The 21,520-nt window shown below is 41.2% G+C and overlaps 3 protein-coding genes across 3 annotated transcripts in view; 2 read left to right on the top strand and 1 right to left on the bottom strand.

Annotated features, from left to right (window-relative positions):
• Positions 1-14,098, top strand: part of LOC124864405 (trinucleotide repeat-containing gene 6C protein-like) — a 50,092-nt gene extending 35,994 nt beyond the window's left edge. Inside the window, exons 14-20 of the mRNA XM_047359181.1 lie at positions 1,224-1,400; positions 1,548-1,697; positions 2,061-2,171; positions 4,684-4,902; positions 5,321-5,394; positions 5,485-5,624; positions 5,706-14,098. Of these exons, the coding sequence (XP_047215137.1) occupies positions 1,224-1,400; positions 1,548-1,697; positions 2,061-2,171; positions 4,684-4,902; positions 5,321-5,394; positions 5,485-5,624; positions 5,706-6,093 (1,259 nt within the window). The 3' untranslated portion in view covers positions 6,094-14,098. The remainder of the gene's footprint in view (positions 1-1,223; positions 1,401-1,547; positions 1,698-2,060; positions 2,172-4,683; positions 4,903-5,320; positions 5,395-5,484; positions 5,625-5,705) is intronic.
• On the bottom strand, positions 12,099-17,032 carry LOC124864404. The gene is made up of 4 exons (XM_047359180.1): positions 16,928-17,032; positions 15,942-16,298; positions 15,732-15,838; positions 12,099-14,381 (listed from the first exon to the last, which is right to left on the bottom strand). Exons 1-4 carry the CDS (start codon positions 16,974-16,976, stop codon positions 14,169-14,171), a joined length of 726 nt encoding a protein of 241 aa, XP_047215136.1. The 5' UTR covers positions 16,977-17,032; the 3' UTR covers positions 12,099-14,168.
• A 1,520-nt stretch (positions 17,033-18,552) lies between these two features.
• Positions 18,553-20,937, top strand: LOC124864532 (zona pellucida sperm-binding protein 3-like). Its single transcript, XM_047359344.1, has 10 exons — positions 18,553-19,005; positions 19,080-19,195; positions 19,262-19,365; positions 19,431-19,605; positions 19,741-19,858; positions 19,923-20,005; positions 20,070-20,227; positions 20,346-20,501; positions 20,575-20,646; positions 20,716-20,937. The coding sequence occupies exons 1-10, from the start codon at positions 18,628-18,630 to the stop codon at positions 20,907-20,909; spliced, it is 1,554 nt and encodes a 517-aa protein (XP_047215300.1). The 5' UTR covers positions 18,553-18,627; the 3' UTR covers positions 20,910-20,937.
• Positions 20,938-21,520: the final 583 nt, after the last annotated feature.

The raw sequence follows: 21,520 nt of genomic DNA, 5'->3' as shown, positions 1-21,520 counted from the left end.
AATATGACATGAATTATTTAAAAATAGCCACTCTCCTACTCGTCTCTGAAATGAGGCGGTAGATTTTTTTCTTTTACCATCCTGTAGCATAAATAAAGTTGTAACCCTGCAATGTCTTCAGAGAAGAAAGCTAAATTCTTCAAAATTCTGGTATTTTATGCTAATAGTTCAAATATAGTTCAACCCTAGTCTATTAGTGATTTGCATCAAAATGGGTAAAAAGATGATCCCTTATTATTAAAGGAACAATCTCTAATCCTACACAGATTTGAACCATGAGTAAAAACAGTTTAGTTTGAGGTGTAAGCCCCGCCCCCAACTGTTTTTTCCCACCAAAAACCCTCCTTCTCGCCTTCCTGGTCTCCTCCCAGTCGACATGCACGAGACTAAACACACGCCTCAAGCTCATGCACGGTTCTCCGGAGGAAACGAGGCTTCATCGAGGGACTTCGTTTTCTTTGACATAAAAATGGTTACATCTCGGGTAAATTATATTTCAGGCAGTGGAGGTATCCCTACATTCCCTCGTGCTACGGCAGCCATGCTGTTCTGTTTATATACCCTGTCGAGCACGGCTAGAGGAGCTGCTGCTTAGCAAAGGCTCCGCCCCTCGTTGTGCCGTTGTCCCCAGTTCACTGCTTATTCCTAATAAATGCCTGGACTTGTTCGATGGCGCAATCAGTTAGTCAATTGTTATTATCAAAGTCAGTCAGTCATTTTCTACCGCTTATTCCATAGTGGGTCACGGGGGAGCTGGTGCCTATCTCCAGCAGTCTATGGGCGAGAGGCAGGGTACACCCCGGACAGGTCGCCAGTCCATCGCAGGGCAACACACAAACAACCATGCACACACTCATTCATACACCTAAGGGCAATTTAGAGTGACCAATTTACCTAACAGGCATGTCTTTGGACTGTGGGAGGAAGCCGGAGTACCCGGTGAGAACCCACACATGCACGGGGAGAACATGCAAACTCCATGCAGAAAGACCCCCGGTTGGGAATTGAACCCAGGACCTTCTTGCTGCAAGGCAACAGTGCTACCAACTGCGCCACCGTGCAGCCTGAACCCAAAGTACATGTTTTAATTCATAATACATTGTGTAAAAATCATTTTTCTTAACCGGACAAAAATAAATTAGGTATAGTTCCTTTAAAGAAGAAACAAACCTTCCTGTTTTTCTTATATTAGAGTCTCTGACCTCTGACTTCTGGCTTCTCAGGTGCCAACCTCGGCCCACCCGGAAAGCCCCCTCAGATAGACGACTCTTACAACCCCTACAATCTGATATCAAGTTCGGAGTCTCCGACCAGCCCCTTGGTTCCTCCAGAGAGCTGGGGTCAGGGCAAGAACAGCAGCGACAAGATGGCCAATGGGACCAATATCAACTGGCCTCCAGGTTGGTAACACTGGTTGTTAGTGGTGCTGTTTAATATTCCAAGCCAGTTTGGAAGCGTTTTGCATTGTTAAACATGACAGCTCATTGTAAATGTTTTTTGTGCTTAATTTCTATTATATCTGCATGAAATTGTTTCTTTTATTTCAGAATTTTGTCCTGGTGTACCCTGGAAAGGTCTGCAGAATATTGACCCTGAGACCGACCCCAACGTGACTCCAGGAAGCGTCCCCAGCGGACCTACGATCAACACCAACATCCAAGATGTGAACCGTTACCTGCTGCGGGACAGGAGTGGAGGTAGGAATTAGAAATAAGGAAAACAAATAGTTTCACTAAAGCTAGAGTCTGAGGGCACCTTATTTGGGTGTATTTTTGTCTTAGTTTTAAAAGAGCATTCGTACCTGTCAAGCAGGATCCTGTAAACTCAAAGAAAACTCAAACATTGCGTACAGCAGCTGCTATCAGAAATCCTGCTTCTTTGTGTGTTCTTCATTTTCCTACTTTTAACTTCTGCCATTGTCACTTACAAGTTGACGCTTTTCTCAGTGATCACCATCTTTAGTGTGTGTGTGTGTGTTTTTCTTTATACCATTTTCTCTATTTGCTACTTTTTCTTTGTTTGTGTTTGTTTTTCTGTTTGTGTTGCTGGTATCGCCTTAGGCTCCTCTCCCACCTCATCTCAGAGCGAGGCTCTGCCTCCGTCCTCCGATTGGCCAGTCAGTGCCTATGCTAGCTCGTTCAGTCTTTCGTCCCCGGAGATGGACGATGCAGGTACATGGTTTGCCCATCACCCGTTTCCTCTCAGATTGCAGTGACTGAATCCCTGCAGTCAAGCATCCTTCCCTCCTTTGCATTGCCTTGCAAAAGCACTGAACTTTTTCACATTTTGTCACATTACAACCACAAACTTCCATGTGTTTTGGGGGATTTTTGAAATCTGACATTTTTAGTTTGCATTTGCACAGATGCATTTGAGAGTCCAATGATAGCTCCGGAGGAGTTGCAGAGATCCACTGCTCAGGTGAAAGAATGTTGGGTATTATTAATGCACTTTAGAAGAAAGACATTACCATAACTCATGTCAGAGAAAACAAACATCTGGAAGAAGGTGCTCTGCTCAGATGAGATTAAAGTTGAAATTTTCGGCCTACATGCCAAACTCTGTGTTAGGAAAGTAACACTGCACCCCAGAACACAAGTCCATGCTGTGAAGCATAATGGTGGCAGCATCATGCTGTGGGGATCTTTCTCTTCAGCTGGACCAGTGAAGCTTGTTGCAGGCCAATTCTGACAGAAAATCTGTCAGAGACTGCAAATGATTGGAGCATAGATTCACCTTTCAACAGGACAATGAACCCAAACATAGCTAGAGCTGGCCCAGTCAAGGTACATAATTAAATCCAACTTTAAATCTATGGCAAGTCTTGAAAATCAATCTCCACATATGCTTCTGATGACCTCGAGCTATTTGGCAAAGAAGAATAGGCAGAGATTTGGAACTCTAGGAAGACATACTGTACCCGAAAAGTCTTGCAGCTGCTATTTCAGAAAAATTTGCTTCTATAAAGTATTGACTTAGGAGGGCTGACCACACCATCTGGAAAACCATGTATGATTTTCCTTGTCTCATCATATTTATTCACTACGTTGTGTTTGTCTGTCAGATTGTAATGAGACAGATGTGAAAAAGTTAAAGCAGTCTTAATGCTTCTGCAAGGCTCTATATTTCATTGTAACATGCAAAATACGACTGTTAACAGGAGAAGCATGTCATTCACATCACCACTCCTTATCAAACATGGCTCCTTTGAGATTTCTTGTTGTATATTATCCAGTGAAAACTCCCCTTGCAGTGTTAATCCAGATTTCTGTTGCTTGAAACTTGTTTAGATTGTCGTCTTTCCTAAATCAGTGTTCAGAGTTGGTCACTACTTAGCAGTATGCAGTACCAGCAGTTATAAAATTTTGTCCTGAGTGTACTGTCACTGCCTCTCATAAACCTGCCAGTATGCAGAACCACTGTCAAAAATTGCAAGCTATGACTGACTGATATAAACTACATTTACCCACAGGAAAAGGCAGGGTTCTTACGCAGTGCTTTGTCTAAATGTTGTGTCTTTCCAACTGGTCTTCCTTGTGTCCTTCCCCTTCATTTCTTATTTTGTTTCTTCCTGCAATTCATGCTTATGACTGTCCTTTGTTTCCTTCCATGTGTCCTCCCTCCTTTCCTTCCTTATGTCCTTCGTTTTTTCCTTTTCCTCGACCTTAATTCTTTCCTTCCTTCCTTCCTCCCTACCTTGCTTCCTTGCTTTCCTGCTTCCTTCATTTCTTCTATTTGTTCTTATTGCTTTACTCCTATGTGTTCTTCATTTCTTCTATTTGTTCTTCCTTGTTTCCTTCCTTCCTCCCTATCTCCCCTGTCCTTGGTTGGACCCTTCCTTCCTTCTGTCCGTCCTTCTTTCCTTGTTGATTTACTCTCATTCGTTCTTCTGTTCTTCAATTTGTTCTTCCTTGTGTCCTTGCTCCCTCTCTCCCTTATGTCCTTGCTTTGGCCCTTGCTTTCTTTGTTTCCTTTCTGGTGTCCTAACTCCCTCCCTTCCTTTCTTTAACCCTTGCCTCTTTCACTCCCTCCTCCCACCTGACCTTCCTTCTGTTGTTACTTCATTCCTTGTGTCTCTCCTCCTATCTGTCCATTCTTACTTCCTTGTCCCCTTCTGTCCTTTCTTCATTCTTTTCAGCATCTTGATTTTCCAGATTCATTATTCAAAGCCTGCCAGTTATGGAAGTAAATTTATAATGAACTTAAACTCTTTATATTTTAAAATGAAATAAAGGATGTGTGGAAAGTTGATTCTGAAAAGGTAATGAATTTTTATATAACAACTGTATAGGAGCCATGAAATGGCTTTGATACCTATGTGTAACTGGCACTTCTTTACATTTCAAGTCTGTTTTCATTAAAATACTTTCCTTCCTGTCCTTTTTCCCATCTTTCTGTCAAACAAACCATACATTTTGTCTGCTCTGTGTGATAGGAAATAATAAGAAGATCGTTGGTGGTCTTAAACAATATATTCTCCTCATTCTATTCCTTATACCTAGAGTGCTAGATTGCTAGATTGTTTTGAAGGTATAGCAGCATGGAGTGTATATTTAGTCAGAGGTTGTAATGTCCTTTAATAACTTTTAAAGAACTTAAAGGAGTCTTCCCTCCTTCAGGAGCATCAGTCTCTCAGCCACCTGGTTCTGTAAACCAACAACTCCCTTCCTCTTCTCCATCCAGGCAAGCTGTCAGAGATGAAATCAACCTGGTCTTCAGGTCCCATCTCTCACAGCCAGGCGTCTCTGTCCCACGAGCTTTGGAAGGTCCCCCAGGGTCCGCGGAGCAGCACCACAACTCCTTCCCGCCCCCCGCCTGGCCTCACAAATACCAAGCCCTCCTCCACCTGGGGCGGAAACTCTCTGGGCCTGGCCCAAGGATGGAGCAGCTCTTACACCACAGGTAGTGCTACACTGAAATGTGCTTACCAGCGAAGTTTGGTTCTAGTATGAATAATTTTGTTCGATTTTAATAGAAAATCAAAAAAGAAGTTAAATTGGCGTTGATGTGTTGTTCTGTTCCAAACTGTGGGCTCTCTAAAGGTTAAATCATGGAGATGTACTGGTAATTTTGTATAGTAATGAAGTGTGTGCTTCATTTTCTCAAAGAGCAAAAGATACTTTAATGTGGCTTTAGTTCAGAGCAGGCGGGTCTTAGAGGGAGTGGCAATCTTGAAAATATAAGGATGACTTAATGTGGTTGAACATGTCAACTGACTTTTTAGCGATGTTATTGACACTACCGATTCACTTTTGACCTGGAAAGTATGAACCTCCCTGTAAACAGACCTCCTTTCTGCTGCTATCACCCTCATACACAGCAGGTACCACATGGAGTACGGACAGCTCCACCAGGACCAGTAGCTGGCTGGTTCTAAGGAACCTAACTCCACAGGTAACGGTTTCTTCTTAGGACTTCACTCTTCTCCTGTTGTAGGAACATCAACTGTCTGTCTAATCATAAGGGCGTGACCTTTTTTTCCAGATTGACGGTTCAACTCTGCGTACACTGTGCATGCAGCACGGTCCCCTCATCACATTCCACCTCAACCTGACACAGGGAAACGCTGTGGTTCGGTACAGCTCCAAGGACGAAGCCGCCAAAGCCCAGAAGTCCCTGCACATGTACGTCCCCCGAAGCTTTAGAGCTTTAAAGACAGTTTATTTCAAGAGGTTTAACACTTGATCCTCTGTGTCTCCACCCAGGTGTGTGCTGGGGAACACCACCATTCTAGCAGAGTTTGCCGGGGAAGAGGAGGTGAACCGCTTCTTTGCACAAGGCCAGTCGCTCGGTGGAACAACGAGTTGGCAGGCCACCCCGGGAACCAATCAGACCAGGATGGCTGGATCCGGAGTTGCTCATCCTATTGGTCACTCACCCCATTGGAACAACAATAACAACGGCGGCGGAGGTGGCGGCGGCGGGCTCGGAGCAGGTGGAACAAAAACGGGAGGGGAGTTGCTTTGGGGAGGTGTTCAGCAGTATTCCAGCCTGTGGGGACCCCCGAGTGGGGAGGAAGGACGCGTCATGGGAAGCCCCACACCAATCAACACGCTGCTGCCTGGCGACCTGCTAAGTGGAGAATCCATGTAGGAGGAAAACTGACAAAGAGGAGCAAAAACCTTGCAAATCAATGTGGAGATAATCAAGTGTGGATGTGAAGATGAGGAGGAGAGACAAGAGGAGGACAAGGCTTCATATTCGCTGCTTGGCTTTGTCCACCTCCTCTGCTCTTTTTGTGTTAAACAACATTTCAGTTGCAGTTCTTCTTTTGTGAATTTGGACCCCAGTGTTTCCTTTGTCAAAGAAAGAATTTTACAGAAACAAACGGGAAAGTCGCTGTTTTCAACAAACCTGAGTTAAACTGACATGGCGACAAAGTGCCATCTTAAAACTGGTGTGATCCCTCACTGCCTTTTCAGGCAATCATAATGCACCTCAGAGATCCATGGAAAAGGCATCATTCCCAAAGTAAACAAAAAACCCTTCAATCAGAGTGGTTGTCACACTGTCAGCCGGTCCAGACCCGACATTTATTTCTCTCAGCACTAATATTAGCCTTAAACTGTTTCCTGCCCTGCTATCCACGCTCACTCTTTACTCGGTAAAGAAGCTTACAGAGGACTTGCACACCCTTATTTCTGAGCCAGTGAAACCTGAGTGGAAAGTACATGCTGCTGCAGCTCACAACTTCAGTGCATCTTTATTTTTTTTATTTTGCAGTCGGATCGAGCTCCCCTAACACATCGCTCAAAGGGAATGATGCTACTTTGTTCGCCTTGTTCAAGCCATTTATTTTTGTAGTATTTTGATTTTTTTTATGGTTTGTATTCTTGAAACATTTGAAAACAAAGCTTAGAAATTATGTTATTCAAATGTGTCTGTCAATCGTATCTGGTGGGAGGATGTACATATAATGATATGAACCACTGCTAATACAAAGGAACTGTAAAAGACAAACACTTTGATGCACCTCAGCCTGGGCTTTTCCTTTTTTGCAGTTTGGTCTCAGACTGTCTCAGTGACATTTTGGAAGAAATGAAAACCTCAAATTGTTCCTTCCCCTCCTCCGCATGCCCACTCCACCTGCAAACCCACCATTTCAAGCGACGTGCAATATTAGCCACAGACTCGACCGTCCAAGCACCCGATGACTGAAAGCAGACTGTAAGGATAGAGTGAACTGCGAACACTTTATCTGCCCTCAGAAAGAGAGGAAAAAACTGCCACTACTACCCTTTATCTCCCCTCAGAGAGAGTGTGAACTCAGGAGAGTAGCAAGCTGGTCTTCAACCATTCATTTTCTGTCCAAGACACAAGGACTTCGATACAAAGCACTTCTTCAGCCAGCCACCTCTCCATAAGATTGTGCGTGTGTGATTTTGTGTGTGTGTGTGTTTGGGAAGAAGGCAAGAAACCAAATTGAGAAGAGCTTGTTATCTTTTCCCCTCATCCAGAAGACAAGATCACTTTTTTTTGTCCATGTTTGTTTAAAAGGTTAAAAAATGAGGCAAAGACTTGTGAATAGGTGGTCTGTTATAGCACTTAACAAGAGCACCGCTGCTCCTTGTACCCTCAATGCCAACGAACAGAAGAAAGGAGAAGCAACACTGGCAAATAATAACTACAAAAGCAACAGACTTCAAAGCAATCTGTTCAGTGGCTTCTCTCTGTACTTATTTTTTAACTTGAGATGGATGGGAACTTTGTTTTTCCTTCTTAAGTCAGTGGGACCAGAGGATGTCAAACACGGTAGCAAAGTGAAGGGAAATGCAAAGAGAACTCAAAGCGCTCATCCTCACCTCCTTTCATCAAAGTAAAACATCACTGTTAACATTGCAACTTTGAGAACTTTTTAGCCTTGGTGTCTGGGAACGCTCAGCTGGATCCGGCAGGGAGGATCGCCATCTCCTCCTTCCCTTTTTATTTAGATTTTCTTTAGGAGGCCCTGCCAACCGGTGTGATAGTGTGGCCACTGAGTGCCTGCCTGCTGCAGAGAGCTGAGCTGCAGCAGCCCTCACCTTTCCCTCCCTGCCGCCGTCTCATTAACCCGCCTCCTCCCTGCGGATCCCTCTTCCTCCTCCACCTTCGCGCCCAGAGGAGCTCAGAAATTACTACTACTGCTACGTCAGAGCATGTCTTCTGCAAGCACCACTTCCACTGTCTGTCGTTCTCATGCAAGCATCACTTTAGTCAAAGATCAAGTCATTTGATGAGTGTGTTTTTAAGGGTGGAGGGCGAGGGGTTTGTATTTACTGAATTGCCATTGTGCATTTATTTTGTTGCTGAAGTTATTGATGACATAGTTTTTGATAGGCATAGGTCTGTGGGAGATTCTCTTTTTGGAGAAAAATCCCATGGTTTCACAGTATCAAGGTATTATCTAAAACCTTTAGAACAAAAATGTACAACGTGATCTAGATTGTTTTATTTAAAACAGAAAAGCAACAATTAGTCCTACTGCTGCTAAAACAAAATGACATCTTGTAGTCATAATTATAATTTAGGTCTACGCAATATTTAGAAAAAATTAAATTTAGATTTTTACTGTTAAATGTTGTGATATTGACCCACCTAATTCAGTTGTAGTTGTTTAAGTGACAAACTGCTCTAATGTAACAAGCTGGTATTAGTCAGGCTATCTGCTCTGGTAGCCAGCTTGCAGTCAGCTGCCTTAGTAACTTTTAGCTTGTCAACTGTAGTTTAACAGCAATAACACACCTCTCTGAGTCAGTGAACGTGTCCATATTCATACTATGCTGAACCTGAGAAATACTGTATCCAGGAGGAAGTAGTGGTGATAATGCACTGGTTTGTACACTTTCTATTCAGAAGAGAAGTAGAAGAAGAAAATTAAGTGATTTCTCACTAGGATATCAGTCCACTTTTTGTATTCATGTAGAAGGGAACTTTTCAAAGTGGGGAAAACAGCAGTGAATCAGAGGATCAACTCTTTTAAAAACAGGCATCATTGTTCACTTCCCTGCGGTTTTGGCGCCATCCTTTTAATAGTATTATTCACGCTGTCAACACGCACAGCCAGCATGGTCCACAAGTCTGGGTTGCTCCAAATGTTGCTGTGCAGCAGACTGGGTAGTATGAATTGAGCCTTAATAAGACTGATGGGTGGCACTTCCTTTAATTTCCATACTGTCTATCTGTAATTTCTGCAACCAGAAATTGTTTCATTTATCTAAGCAATAGGAAGATGTAGTACACAACTTTGCAGTGGGCAGCATCAGGTAGGGGAGGGGCAACGCTGTGTTAATCAATGCTCCATACAGCCAGTGAAAACATAGGTCACTCCTGCACTTCTTCTGGCATCTTATCAAAAGGACTTCTTTGTGGGTTTGTATTGTTTCAAAACTTTGGTATACCTTGATACTGGAAACCGGTCCATACCTAGTTTCTGATTGTCTACGAGGATCATTTCATTGCTTTTAAAAACTGGTCTTTATGCAGTGTTCAGCTTCCTTCCTGGTCCTTCCTGCCATCTCCGAAGCAGAACCGGCGATAACCGCCTCAGCAGATGTTTAACAGCGTAATCAAAACTGCATGCAGTCGGCCTGTTCTGGCGTGGATGGGCTTCACTCACATTGATTTCTGGGAGCACTCTGTCACACTTAGAGCCACCTCAAATGACAGCAAGCCTTCCATTTCTATGCAAACGACAAAGGAGGTGTTTGCCCGCAGCCATCCTCTACATCTGCCAGTCTCCAATTATCTCACAACTTGTACTACCAGGCAGCTTCTCCTGAAACCTCACTGGGTTAAATGTAGGGGACACTGAAAGAGACTCCCGCCTCTCCTAGATTGACACTAAATAACCTGCTGGAGACGCTACGTGTTGGCCGTCGCACCTTCAGTCTCGTGCCAACTGGATTGCTGGTGTCTACTTCCATTTGATCACGATGTCTTTTATGTTCGATGAAAGAAGTCATTGCTGCTGGGGTGTACCCATCAGGGCACTGGAGGAGCAGAAGGGCAGGACAGATGATGCTGAGGAACAGTGGACGGGGATATTTTTTAGCAGCTGCGGTAGGAGGAGGTGGAGGGAGGTCCCTGTATGTGTCTGTGCACTGTTTATGGGTCACATCGGGTACATCTCTTTAAAAACCAAAAACATTATTATTTTTTTTTTTATCATCAAGATTTTCAAAAAACTAGAAACTACAACAACAAAAAAATTTGCGCGCTCAGAAGCTGAGACGCACCTCAAGTTTGGTACCAAGTCTTAAACGTAAATAAACTTTGGGGACTTGCCCTCTTCCAGAGTCGCCTTGGACGTACATCGTTCAAAAAAAAAAAAAAAACAATCACTTTTTGCCTGTGCTGTTTGTTTGTGAGATTGTTCCTGAAAACCTGCATTAATGAACTCCACACTGGACTTAAATCATGGAGCTGGTGTTGAAGTTGAGGAGGGGGTGGGAAGTTGGGGCCAGAGGTTCGACTCTCATATGTGGATTTCTTGGCGCGGCATCAGCACTGAGAGCCTCTCCCACACCCTCATCTGCACTCTTATCTACCTGTAAAGTGTCGGAAATCTAATGCTCTCCCTACTTTTTACATTTTTACTTTTGAAGGCAACTGGAGCTCGAGTAAAGCCTGCTTCGTAATCACGGATCAGATACGAGTCTTTAGCAGGAACCCAAGAAATCAAAAGGACTGGGTTGAATATGCACATGCTAGCTCATACACAGTATACAACCCAGAGTACATAATGGATGTGTTCAGCTAGTCTTGACCTGTTTTCCCCCTTACACCCTTTGCTTCATCCCTCCCCATTTTATGTTTCCCAGAAGACGAGATCATAAACATATCAGAGTTATACAGAATAATGAGAACAAATACTTGAATCAAAAAAGAAGCGCCAACAATGTAATGTGAAAGTTTTTTTTGTAGGTATTTTTTTTGTCTGATTCATACACTTCAAAGATTTTTGACAGCATCTGTTGAGAGTTACTCAAATTTGAAATGTTTGAAAGCAAAGATCGATTATAAAGGCAAATTTTACATCTTGTATCAGTGTGTTTGCACAAGGCTGCTTGTACTGTATGAATGAATGTCTGTCAGGTGTAAAAAACCAAGTACAGGTGCACCTCATTATGTTAGGACGTCAAAACTGAACTATTGCAGTAATTCCGTAAACAAAAAGTCAAACCTGGATTTATTACACAGAATGATGTATTTCAGATGTTTATTTCTGGTAATTCTGATAATAATCCTAGTTGGATTCAAGTGCAGACTTTAATTAGGCCCCTCAAGGTTCTTCTTTTTGGGGGTTTTGAACCTTGTGCGCTTCAGTTCAGTGTCTTGAATAACCCAAACTCGCTTTACATTAAGGTCCTGAACTGATGGCCGGATATTTTAGTTATTCAGCTTGGGAAGTTTCACCACTGCTCCATGTTTTTCTCTTCTGTGGATAATGGCTCCCAGTTATTCCCAAAGCCTTAGAAATATCTTTGTACCTCTTTCCAGACTGATTGAAGTATTTATTTTATTATTTTTTTAGATTAGGGGACGTTGTGTTGCTTTATGAGATTTGTTTTAGCTCTGACAGTTACTTTTAGAGTAATCTCTTGGTGAATTTGAACTCGATGTTCCTAAAAGGTGGTTATTAACAGTCATAATGTGAGAGGAGGGGTGATTACTTTTTCATAGTTGAGTCAGGTTTTGTTAGATGGTTTTGTCCCCTTCTTCTTTTGTATTTCCTCAGTTTTCCCTTTGTCTGACAGTGAAACTAGTTTATTTGAAAAACCTCAGAGACGAAAAGAAAAAACAAGATTCTGCGAGATTGCAAATACTTTTTCACTGCACTGTAGCTGTTGAGAGTGCTGTATGCAGGGACGTTAATGGAATCGTAGTAGAAGGAAAAAGGTACAAAATCAATTGGGATTATTACCTGTCATAACGATCAAAATTACCAGACATAATCACTTAAAAAATATCAGTCTGCATGCAATAAATCTGTTAGTTTTACTGTTTCATAGTTTACCGAAATAAACTTTTGATGCTTTTCTCATTTATTGAGATGCACCAGTACGAGAGCTCGTGATTACTGCGGAAAACGTCGTCCGCCTCGTATTTCATTTTGTGTCAGTATGCTTTTTTTTTTTTTTTTTGCTTGTCAGAAACTATATTGTAATGTTGTAACTAGCCTCTAGCGCTGCACTGAGTGTCGGCCTCGCCCCTCACCCAGCTACATGAACACCATGATACAAGTACTGAGGGGGAAACGGGGGGACAGTTCACGTGTAAATGTTTACTCAAGGACTAAAATAAGTGTTGTTTTTTTTTTTGGTTTTTTTTAAATGTAATGTTTTATCTACCTTAGTGGCTTTCAATGTGGAATAATCCAAGAAAGTATGGATCATAATTGAGTATTGCACCATTTTTCAGACTGTAAATCTTAAAAAAAAAAAAATGAAAAAAAAATTATATATGGAAAGAAAAAAACAGCAAAAAAAAAAAAGTATTTTTCAGACCTGTGGCCATAGATTGGGGGTAAGAGGGACTTTAACTCTCCCTAATCTGAGCAAACGGAGAGTGAAGGACGAGACATCAGACCGAGCCTTGGCTTCTAGGGCTCACCTCAGAGGTGCCTACCTTTCTGTTTTTGTTTTTTTTATTATTTTAAGTCCTGTCATTGTTTTTTTGGGGGGGGTTTTCCTGCAAGGCCGCTGACAGTTTACAGTTTTATTTCTTCAGCAAAACAACGGAGGAATCAAACAACACGAATGTTGGAAAAAGAAAGCAAAAGGACAAATGCTTCCATTTAAAAAACAAAAAAACACTTCACAAAAATGAAGATTTCCTGTGCTACTTTCAGAACTCTGGGATTGAACAGTGTTGTCTTGTTCTGTTTAACCTTCTTCCTTCTGTTTATGTTGATTTTCATGAACTTATCTGTTTGTTTTTATGTTGATTATGTATTATGTTTTTTTTTTTTTCCTTTGTAGAAAAAGAAAAGAGGAAAAAAAAAAAGAGGCTCACTATCTTGCACACACACGATTAAAGTGGATCTTGTCTCAGGAAAGCCAGGGTTCCAGAGTACCAACTCCACGCCATTTTAATGTACATTTTCTTATGTATGATGAGTTTTAAAAAGAAAAAAAAAGACAGAATTTTAAGCACTGAAAGTTATGGATTTCAGAAGAAAATACTTTTTGTTTCTAAATCCGTAGCAGTTACATAATAACCAAATAATGGACTTTTAAACAAAAATGGAGTGCTTCATAATATAAATCTATATATTAAAAATTGCTTTACTTTTAAAAACAAAAGTGGTCAATGAGTTTGTTTAAAAAAAAATAACATGCAAATTCTGTATGTTTGAATCTTTGTTGTGTTTTTCTTAATGAGGTCCCTCCCTGACTGAATCAGGAACATTGTGCATTAATCTTTCTGTCTTTTGTTTTTCCGCGGCGGGTATTATTATTAATAGATTAATCAGACTTGTTTTAGCTCATTTCTGTTTTTAAGGTTTCGGAGGATGTTATGTGAAACATGAGCTGGTTGTAAAAGGATCATGAATCTATGCACAAGTGTTGGGCGAGGCAGAAGGTAAAAAGGGTTGGGGAATTTTATGGCCTGCTTCTTCTAAGTGGCTGTTTTATTGCAGGGGTTCTGATGTGTTTTTATGTGTTTTAGTTTTTCTTTAAGGGGACAAACAGATGGATGGGGTGAAGCCCACCACCTACACCTTTCCACCCCCAGTCTCTCTTCATATTGTCCTAGTGCTACATCGCCATGCTGTGTATTCCTAAAACCAATGAGCATCTCACACTTTAGCACTGTGGGATTCTAGCCTGTCACCCTCACGGGTTTTTCTTTGTTTCCTTTCCTCAGTTTTGTGTTATGAAGGGTGGGAGGTGGGATTAGGGCTGCTTTGTTTTTGATTTTTGCCTTTTTTATTAGTATACATGTTGTTACTGAGTTAATGAGAAGTCAGTGGCTTGTAATGTTTTATTTTTGTTTTCTCTGTATATCTCTTTCTCCTCATAGAATGTGATTGTTAAATGACATGCACCGAAACAAATGTTTTCATGAAATATGGAGCTTCTTTCAAATATTAATAAAACAGCATTTTTTTCTTGTCTGTTAAGCTGTCCTTGTTTTTATTGAGCATGTTGATGTCACTTCCTGTTGGCGGGATGCCACAGGCGCGTTCAGGCTCTGAGGGCCAGCTGTCGGGGACAGGCGTAGTAGTTATCCTGCAGCTGCCGGATGTTTGGGTTGGCGTAAACTGGGAAGTCGACTTCATCCGGGCATGGGGAAGCCTCGTGGTTTATTTTGGGGTTTCCTGCTCTCTGCTGCTTCCTGCTCATTTCCTCATAAAGAGGAGAATGAGGCTGCGGTGGGCGATGGTGCCTTAACCTTACCTACAACACAAATATATTTTCAGAATCTACATGCCAAACAGATGTTTTGGGAGAGATGCCATTACAAAAGCCTGTTTTTTCCTACCATCACAAATGTAAACATGGAGTCTGGGGGCTTTAACTAAAATCATGTCCTTTGGTCAGATCAGACTAAAATTTAGTTTTTTTGGTTCATTTTGGCTGGGTTTGAAAAAGTGAAGGAATATGTGCCCACTTTTAAGTACAGTAGAGGTACAGCAGTGGGACAGAAGAGATTTACAAACTGTTTCAAATAAGTGATTTCTACTACAAATTTGAAACCAAAACATTTTGAAATTGAAACTGAAAAGGAGTCGTCATTTGGGTACAGGGTAATGATGTAAAAAACGGCCAAATCAGCACAGAAAAAAAAATCACAACACACTAAATCAACCTTCTTTCATTGATGATCTCAGACCTGTGAGGTGAGCTGAAGAGAAATGACCACAGGAGACCCAGGGCTGTGGATGATGTGGAAAGACTGTGTAAAGAGAAATGCCCAAAGATCCCTCTCTCTGTATGCTGCAGCTGTAGGCCTTCTTATAATGGGATTTTTACCTCTCTGAATAATCTTAATAATTATCTTAATTTAAATTGTGCGGTGTTAAATTATTCTACAATTAGCAATTTATTTTATGGCGTTTTGAACATCTTAACCAGGGATGCCCATAAATGTGTTTGCATCTGTCACTGTTATTTTGTATCATATCTCCTTTCCAACCTATCAGTAGGTTACTGCAGTTTGGATTATAGAATAGAACATGATCATTGTAGCTTTACCATAATATAATGTGATATTTTGCTGTTTTAAAAAATATGCTGCTTTTTAGGTTTTTGGATTTTAAAATTAAAAAATGACTTGATAGAAGTTGTCTTCTTTGCCCTTTCTTGGAAATTGCAGGGGTTTGCATCTGGAGTGGTATTTAAAAACCGCTAATTTCTTCTCTCTCTTGATATGTTTGTCCTAATGTCAACAGTTGGGGGAGGCTTGCAAAATACGTTTTGTAGCAAGTTTTATCTGAGAAGCTGCAGCCAAAAATCAAAGAAAACATTAATCTGAACTATTTGTAAATTATATTACTTCATGTAAAATATAATAGATTGTAGTTTGTTTTTTTTACAACTTCATGATAAGCTTATGGCCTAAATAGTGATTTTCAGTTGTAACTCACAGCTGCAATCAACATTTAATTTAGCGCAAAAAGATCAAAAGAAAATCTATAAAGGTGAAAATTTGACACAGAAAGCTACAGCAGTTGTTGCTCAGATACAAAAGAAGTTGCTTTCTCTGATTAATCTGCATCTAAATGAAATAAAATATTAAATACTCACATATTTCTCCATGGCCAACAAGCATATTGTCAGCAGAAGAAGTCCTACTGCTGCAGAGATGATCAGGAGCAGAAGGACGTAACCATGAGAGCACTGGCATGACCTCCCTAAACCAGAAGCACATCATCTTCACAATAAATCTGTCGAAGTATTCATTTTAAGGTGCAGGGTGCTGTGTGATTTGATCTATGATGTAGTCAAGCTACACACCTTCCCCTTCAACCAGCAGGATGTACTTCTGCGCACCGAGGATGATCTGATCTGAGTTGTTCTTCTGTCTGTAGCTCAGCTCCCACATGTAAAGTCCAGTGTCACTCAGGTGTAGGTGAGAGATGCTAACGTTGATCCTTGGCGAGTTGAGTCCCCCACTGAGATGTAGGCGGGGCCCACGCTCTGGGTCCACCCTGACTGCGGTGCCCTCAGCCACAGAAAGCAGGGTGGTTTGGCTCTGGGGGCCGCGGTGGTACAGGTGGAGACCCACCAGGTGACCATGTTCCTGCTGAGGGATGCAGGAGAGTACCAGTGACTGATCCTCTGTAAGGCGCCTGAAGACCACCTCCACACAGGCTGGGAGAAAAAGCAATAACTGTCAGCTGCTGGTAAAATACAAACAAATTAGGCTAGTCCATTAATTTAGATGAGTGGTTCCAAAGGTTCCTGCGGGAACGCAATGTTTGTCGAGAAATATGAAATGGAGCTTCCTGACATCCTTCCATAAATTAAATCAAATTTTAACATGATTGATGAACACTTAAAATTATTTTTATTTGTTGTAATATCAAATTAAGTAAAATGCAAATGTTACAAATATCATTTAGTTAAGATCTCATGCGATAGAGCAGCAAATAACTGCTAAATTAAAGGAAAACTACATTAACATTTTCTCCAACTAAATGTGGAGAACATTTGTATTCAGCCCCCTTCTTCTGACAGCCCTAATTAAAATCTAGTGCAACTAGTTGCCTTCAGAAGTCATCTTATTAGTAATGCATGTCCACCTGTTTGTGTTTTAACCTCGGTATAAATCCAACTGTTCTGTGAAGGCCTCAGAGGTTTGTTAGAGAACATTAAGGGACAATCAGCATCATGAAGACCAACGAACACTACAGACAGGTCCTAACCCATATTTGTTTATCAAAAACAAATTTAAACAACTTTTTTGAGCACTTCTATGAGTAAAGTGGAAAATGCCTTACCTTCAAAGAACCGAATAAAGAGGAAAATAAATTGTAGATGTGTTTTCATGGTGTTTACTTCTAAAGAGAGCTTGACATGTATTTCAGAGTTAGGTCATACTGTCTTTAGCTCTGCTGTCTGCTGTGAAACTTTGGAACAGACCTTTAGTTTTTATTGTTCCTCACCCTGAAGAACAGGAAGACAACCTCAAAGCGAGAGCAGCTGTTGGAACACAGCGGTTGGTCTGCATGCGCCGAGACTGCAGCTATAAAGTCTGAAATGATGTAGAGAGACAGGGTGGAAAACCAGAGAGTTTAGAAACAACACCTCAACAGGAACCAAATCTCAGAATACTGACTGATTTAAACAATCAAGGAGAGATATGAGTAGTTCATCAAGACTGCCTCTGATGCTTGTGGCATTCTGAGATTTGACAAATCGTATCGCCCTGTATCTAAGTCTGGATCTGCTGTCTTTGCATGAAACAGTACAAAACACTGCAGTGTGGTTTAACTGCTGAAAAGAAGCATGAATACATACCTGATCTTTTTCACTGGCTTAAAGTCTGATTTAAAGATTTTATAGCTACGTTTTATTGTTATGTTTTTAATATGTATCTAATTTCTCATTGACATTAGACTTTCTAGGGTCCAGATTAAGATGAAAAGGTGACCTGGCTTTTGTTGCAACAGCTCAAACCGCAGAGCTGCATAAATCTAATCTATTCACCATTTATTTTCTCCTGGAACATGAAACATTTATTCAATTTTAAAGTATCTGAGTCAACCTCAGTGGTCTTTAAAATCTGCTATATAAATAAATATGACATTGGTATTGAAATAAGCCCATACAGAATCACATATTTCAGGGCTTATTTCTCTGTATTTCTCTGCCATCTGGAAACCTTCTGGAGTCCCAAAGTCTGCTTGTACCTTGGGCCAGCCCTGCTTTCTTATGGAAAAATGTTTGCTTTAAACGTCAGTGTAGAAATAAGTCCATTTAATCAGTTCAGCTGATTTTGTGTATTTAATGGTGACTTTGATACATTTTTTCTTCTGTTTTATGTAAGAATTTTGTGTTTTTACATTTAAAGCTTGAAATAACACATCACTTCTGACTTTTCAAAACACACAAATTAAGGTTATTCAAAATTAAATTATAGACCAAAGAAAGGGCAAAATCAGTAAGTGACCAGGGTTTTTAGTGATCTTTTCCTTTTTCATAAAGCAGTTTTTCCATGTTTACCACAAAACCTTAAGCTTAAATGGATTAATTTCTTGACTTCTTTTCGGGGGTTTCCCTCCCAACTATACTTTTGCCTTCGAATTCGGACAATTTTAACTCCTAATTTAACTAATTTCTGTCTACATTGTTTTTATTTTATTAACTAATTTTGCCATCTTCTCTGACCTTTCATTTCCCACTATTGCTACATGTGCTGGAATCCAGATGAACACTTTGTGTTTTGTTGTGCACATAATTTTAGATGAGTTGACAAAGCATGTATTTGTTTTCTGGTTTTAAATTTAGCCTGGGCCATCGAGCAGCTTGTTAAGTGTGGAACCAGCCAATTAGTGGCAGATTGGGAGTAATTCAGCTCAGGTGTGATCTGTAGGAATTTAAATATCATCATTCAGCTATTTAGTTCACTGTTTTGTGGGTCAGTCAGAAGCACTAGTAGTCTGAACCTGTTTGCTAATCTGGTTTGTTGGGAGTCCTCATGGAGATTGTTTGGTTTAACTTCCTTTTAGAGGTTGTGTTTGCTGGGCTCTACATTCAAGCAGCTCTTGCCTTTACATCTTCGCAGTATATGCAGTATGTTCCACTTCTGAGACCTCGGCCTCAGCAGAGCCTCCTGCCCCCTGTGGTTCAGCAGGAGCAGCATGAGCCAGAGCTGGTCAACACAGTTGCTGTGATCTGCCACTCTGACTCTCTGGAGGTGGTGATTGCTGCTGATATGTTTGCAGTTGGAGCTCCAGTGGACAGTCAGGAGCTGCGTCTTGGAGTGCAGGACAATGAGTTCTGCAGGGCTATGGCTACTTCTGCAGAGGAATACAGGATTGTTGCTGGGCTGGATGACTGTGGCACTAAACATTGGGTAAGTTGGGCTTCTCTGCTGCCTTTTCATGCTGTACATCCTGTTTCTAATGCTTGTCTATGCTTGTTGTCCAGATGACTAAGGACTCCCTGGTTTACACAAACCTCCTCATGTACCATCCGTTAGCCTCTCCTAGTGGGATAGTTTATATGGATGAGGCAGTCATCCCAGTTGAATGCCATTATGAAAGGTCTGACCTCTCCTATTGACTATTGGTTTTATTGGGGGTTTTTAACCTTTTAAAATCTCTTTAAAGGAAGTATGGTGTATCCAGCTCTTCAATCATGCCAACTTGGATTCCCTTCACATCTACCCAAGCTGGGGTGGAAACTCTGCAGTTCAACTTGAAGCTAATGACCAGTGAGTTCAGTTCTCTACTCTACTCCTTGGCTTAAGCTTCAGGTTATCTTTATCTTCTTTCCCAGATGACTGGATGAATGAAAAGGGTGCCAATGTGTTTTACCTCGGTGAACCCATCAACCTTAAGGCCTCTGTGAGGGTAGGGCATCACATGGGTCTCAGGGTGTTTCTGAGCAGCTGTGTGGCCACACTTCAACCAGCTATAACCTCTGATCCCAAATATGTCTTCATTGAAAATGGGTGAGAAACTAGGAGTTAAACGGCCTGATCTTGAGCAAATTAAGTTTGACTTGACAAGGAATTCACTGTGTACCCAGCAGGATGTAGGGCAGTTATCTTTTCACCATGCATGAAATTGGTATTTCTCCTTTGTAGATGCTTGGTGGACTCCCAGCTTCCAGACTCAAAAGCACAATTCTTACCCAGAACCCGGGATGAAGAGCTGCGGTTAACGATTGATGCCTTCAAGTTCCACAGTGATGATCGAGGACAGGTGAGGATGCATTCCTCTACCAAAGTACAGCTAAAGACATGTCCTCACATTCTTTCCTTTTTAGCTCTACATCACATGTCACCTAACTGCTGTGCCAGTAAATGATGCAGAAGCACCAAACAAAGCCTGTACCTTTATGGGTGGAAGGTAAGTGAAATTATAAAATGAGATGGTGGAAGGTAGGAATGAGACTGAAATGACTTCTCTTCAGATGGTGGTCCGCTGATGGCAATGACTACTTGTGTGGTTATTGTAAAACCAAAGATCAAATGTATGTCAAGGCTGGCATTCCTGGGGTGCTCAGTCCTCGTGGATTTGGAATGTTGGCTGCTGAATCCATGTGGAGGACTGGACTGAAGACTAATAAAGGTAATATGTCCTTTGTCTGTATGCTAAGAGTGCTTCAGCCTGAGATCAAATTAATAGTTTGTTCACAATCTTGACTGATTCTCATTCTGCTTGAATGGTTTCTGACCTATATTCTCAGCTGCATGGGACCATGAGGCTAGAGTGGGTCCCCTGACAATTTTGCCATCAAGTAAAAGTGGAGTTGCTCCTTTTGATGAGCTCCCTAGTGTTCTCCAAAAACTTCACAGACCTGCTCTATACGGCAGTCACTGGAGAAGTGGATCAAAAAAAGCTGGTGGGTCTAACAGAAAATATTTAAAAGGCTTTCAGTCTTTACATCTTGGTTAAATGCTGTCTTAACCTTCCAGATCTGGAGAAAGGACTGCTTCCTGAGCTCTCTACCTCTGAACTAGATGCTGAAAATGAAACAGAACTGAATGGTACTCTAAATTATCTTGATGAGCCTGTAAAGTTGACTTTGACCCTGAAATGATTTTCTCAATTTGCAGATGACTTGGAGGAAGCTGAACATAATTATGACACAGCCAGTAAATTCAGTCTGAAATCCTTAGACATACCAATGGACAAGAATGCCACTGACTCCAGTTATGTCAGCAGCACCCCTCTTCAGTTGGAGCCTGCAGTGAAGAATGCAACTGCTACCAACACTAGCCGTTCTGATCTAACTGAACCAAAGAAATAAACACTAATAAAGTCAACGTTTCTGTCAATGGACACGTACTGGTTACTTCTGAGGCAATGCCATGTAGGAAAGAGTTGCTGTAGTTTTAATGAGGTGAAATCCAGCAGAAAATTTGAAATTAAATGATCAGTTTAAGTTCAAAGCTAAACTCGTGTCACTAAAGTGACACTTCTGTCTCACTGCTAATGAGCGCTTAAGCTGGGAAATACAACTGACTTGTATGAAATGCCACAAGATTAGTCGCTTCCATTTGAAGCGTAAAGGAAGCCCATGTGCCTTTAAACCCATCTACATTGGGTCTTGTGTACTAAAATTGCCTGTTTCAAAGTCTAAAACAGTGTAACTTTGATTGATGGGAAGACCGTCTTGCTGAACAATTACCAAACTGAAGTACTACAAAGGTCACTTTGACTTTAATCTTTGTTTGAATGTAGCAGCACCCCTAATTCATTAAAATGTGGTACAGGGATTTGGTGAAACTAAATGATACTGCTGAAAGGTTAATTAAAGGAGAAGCCCCTAGGGTTATTTTATTTTTTTTAAACTGTCTTTAACTGGCTAGATTAAGCTAAGGGTTTTCTAATCTAGCTCTATATTTTACTCTTTATTGT

Source organism: Girardinichthys multiradiatus, chromosome Y (assembly GCF_021462225.1).
Source record: "Girardinichthys multiradiatus isolate DD_20200921_A chromosome Y, DD_fGirMul_XY1, whole genome shotgun sequence".
Lineage (NCBI taxonomy): Eukaryota > Metazoa > Chordata > Actinopteri > Cyprinodontiformes > Goodeidae > Girardinichthys > Girardinichthys multiradiatus.
Note: the sequence above shows the minus strand (reverse complement) of the source record. Positions and strands in the feature narration are given on the sequence as shown.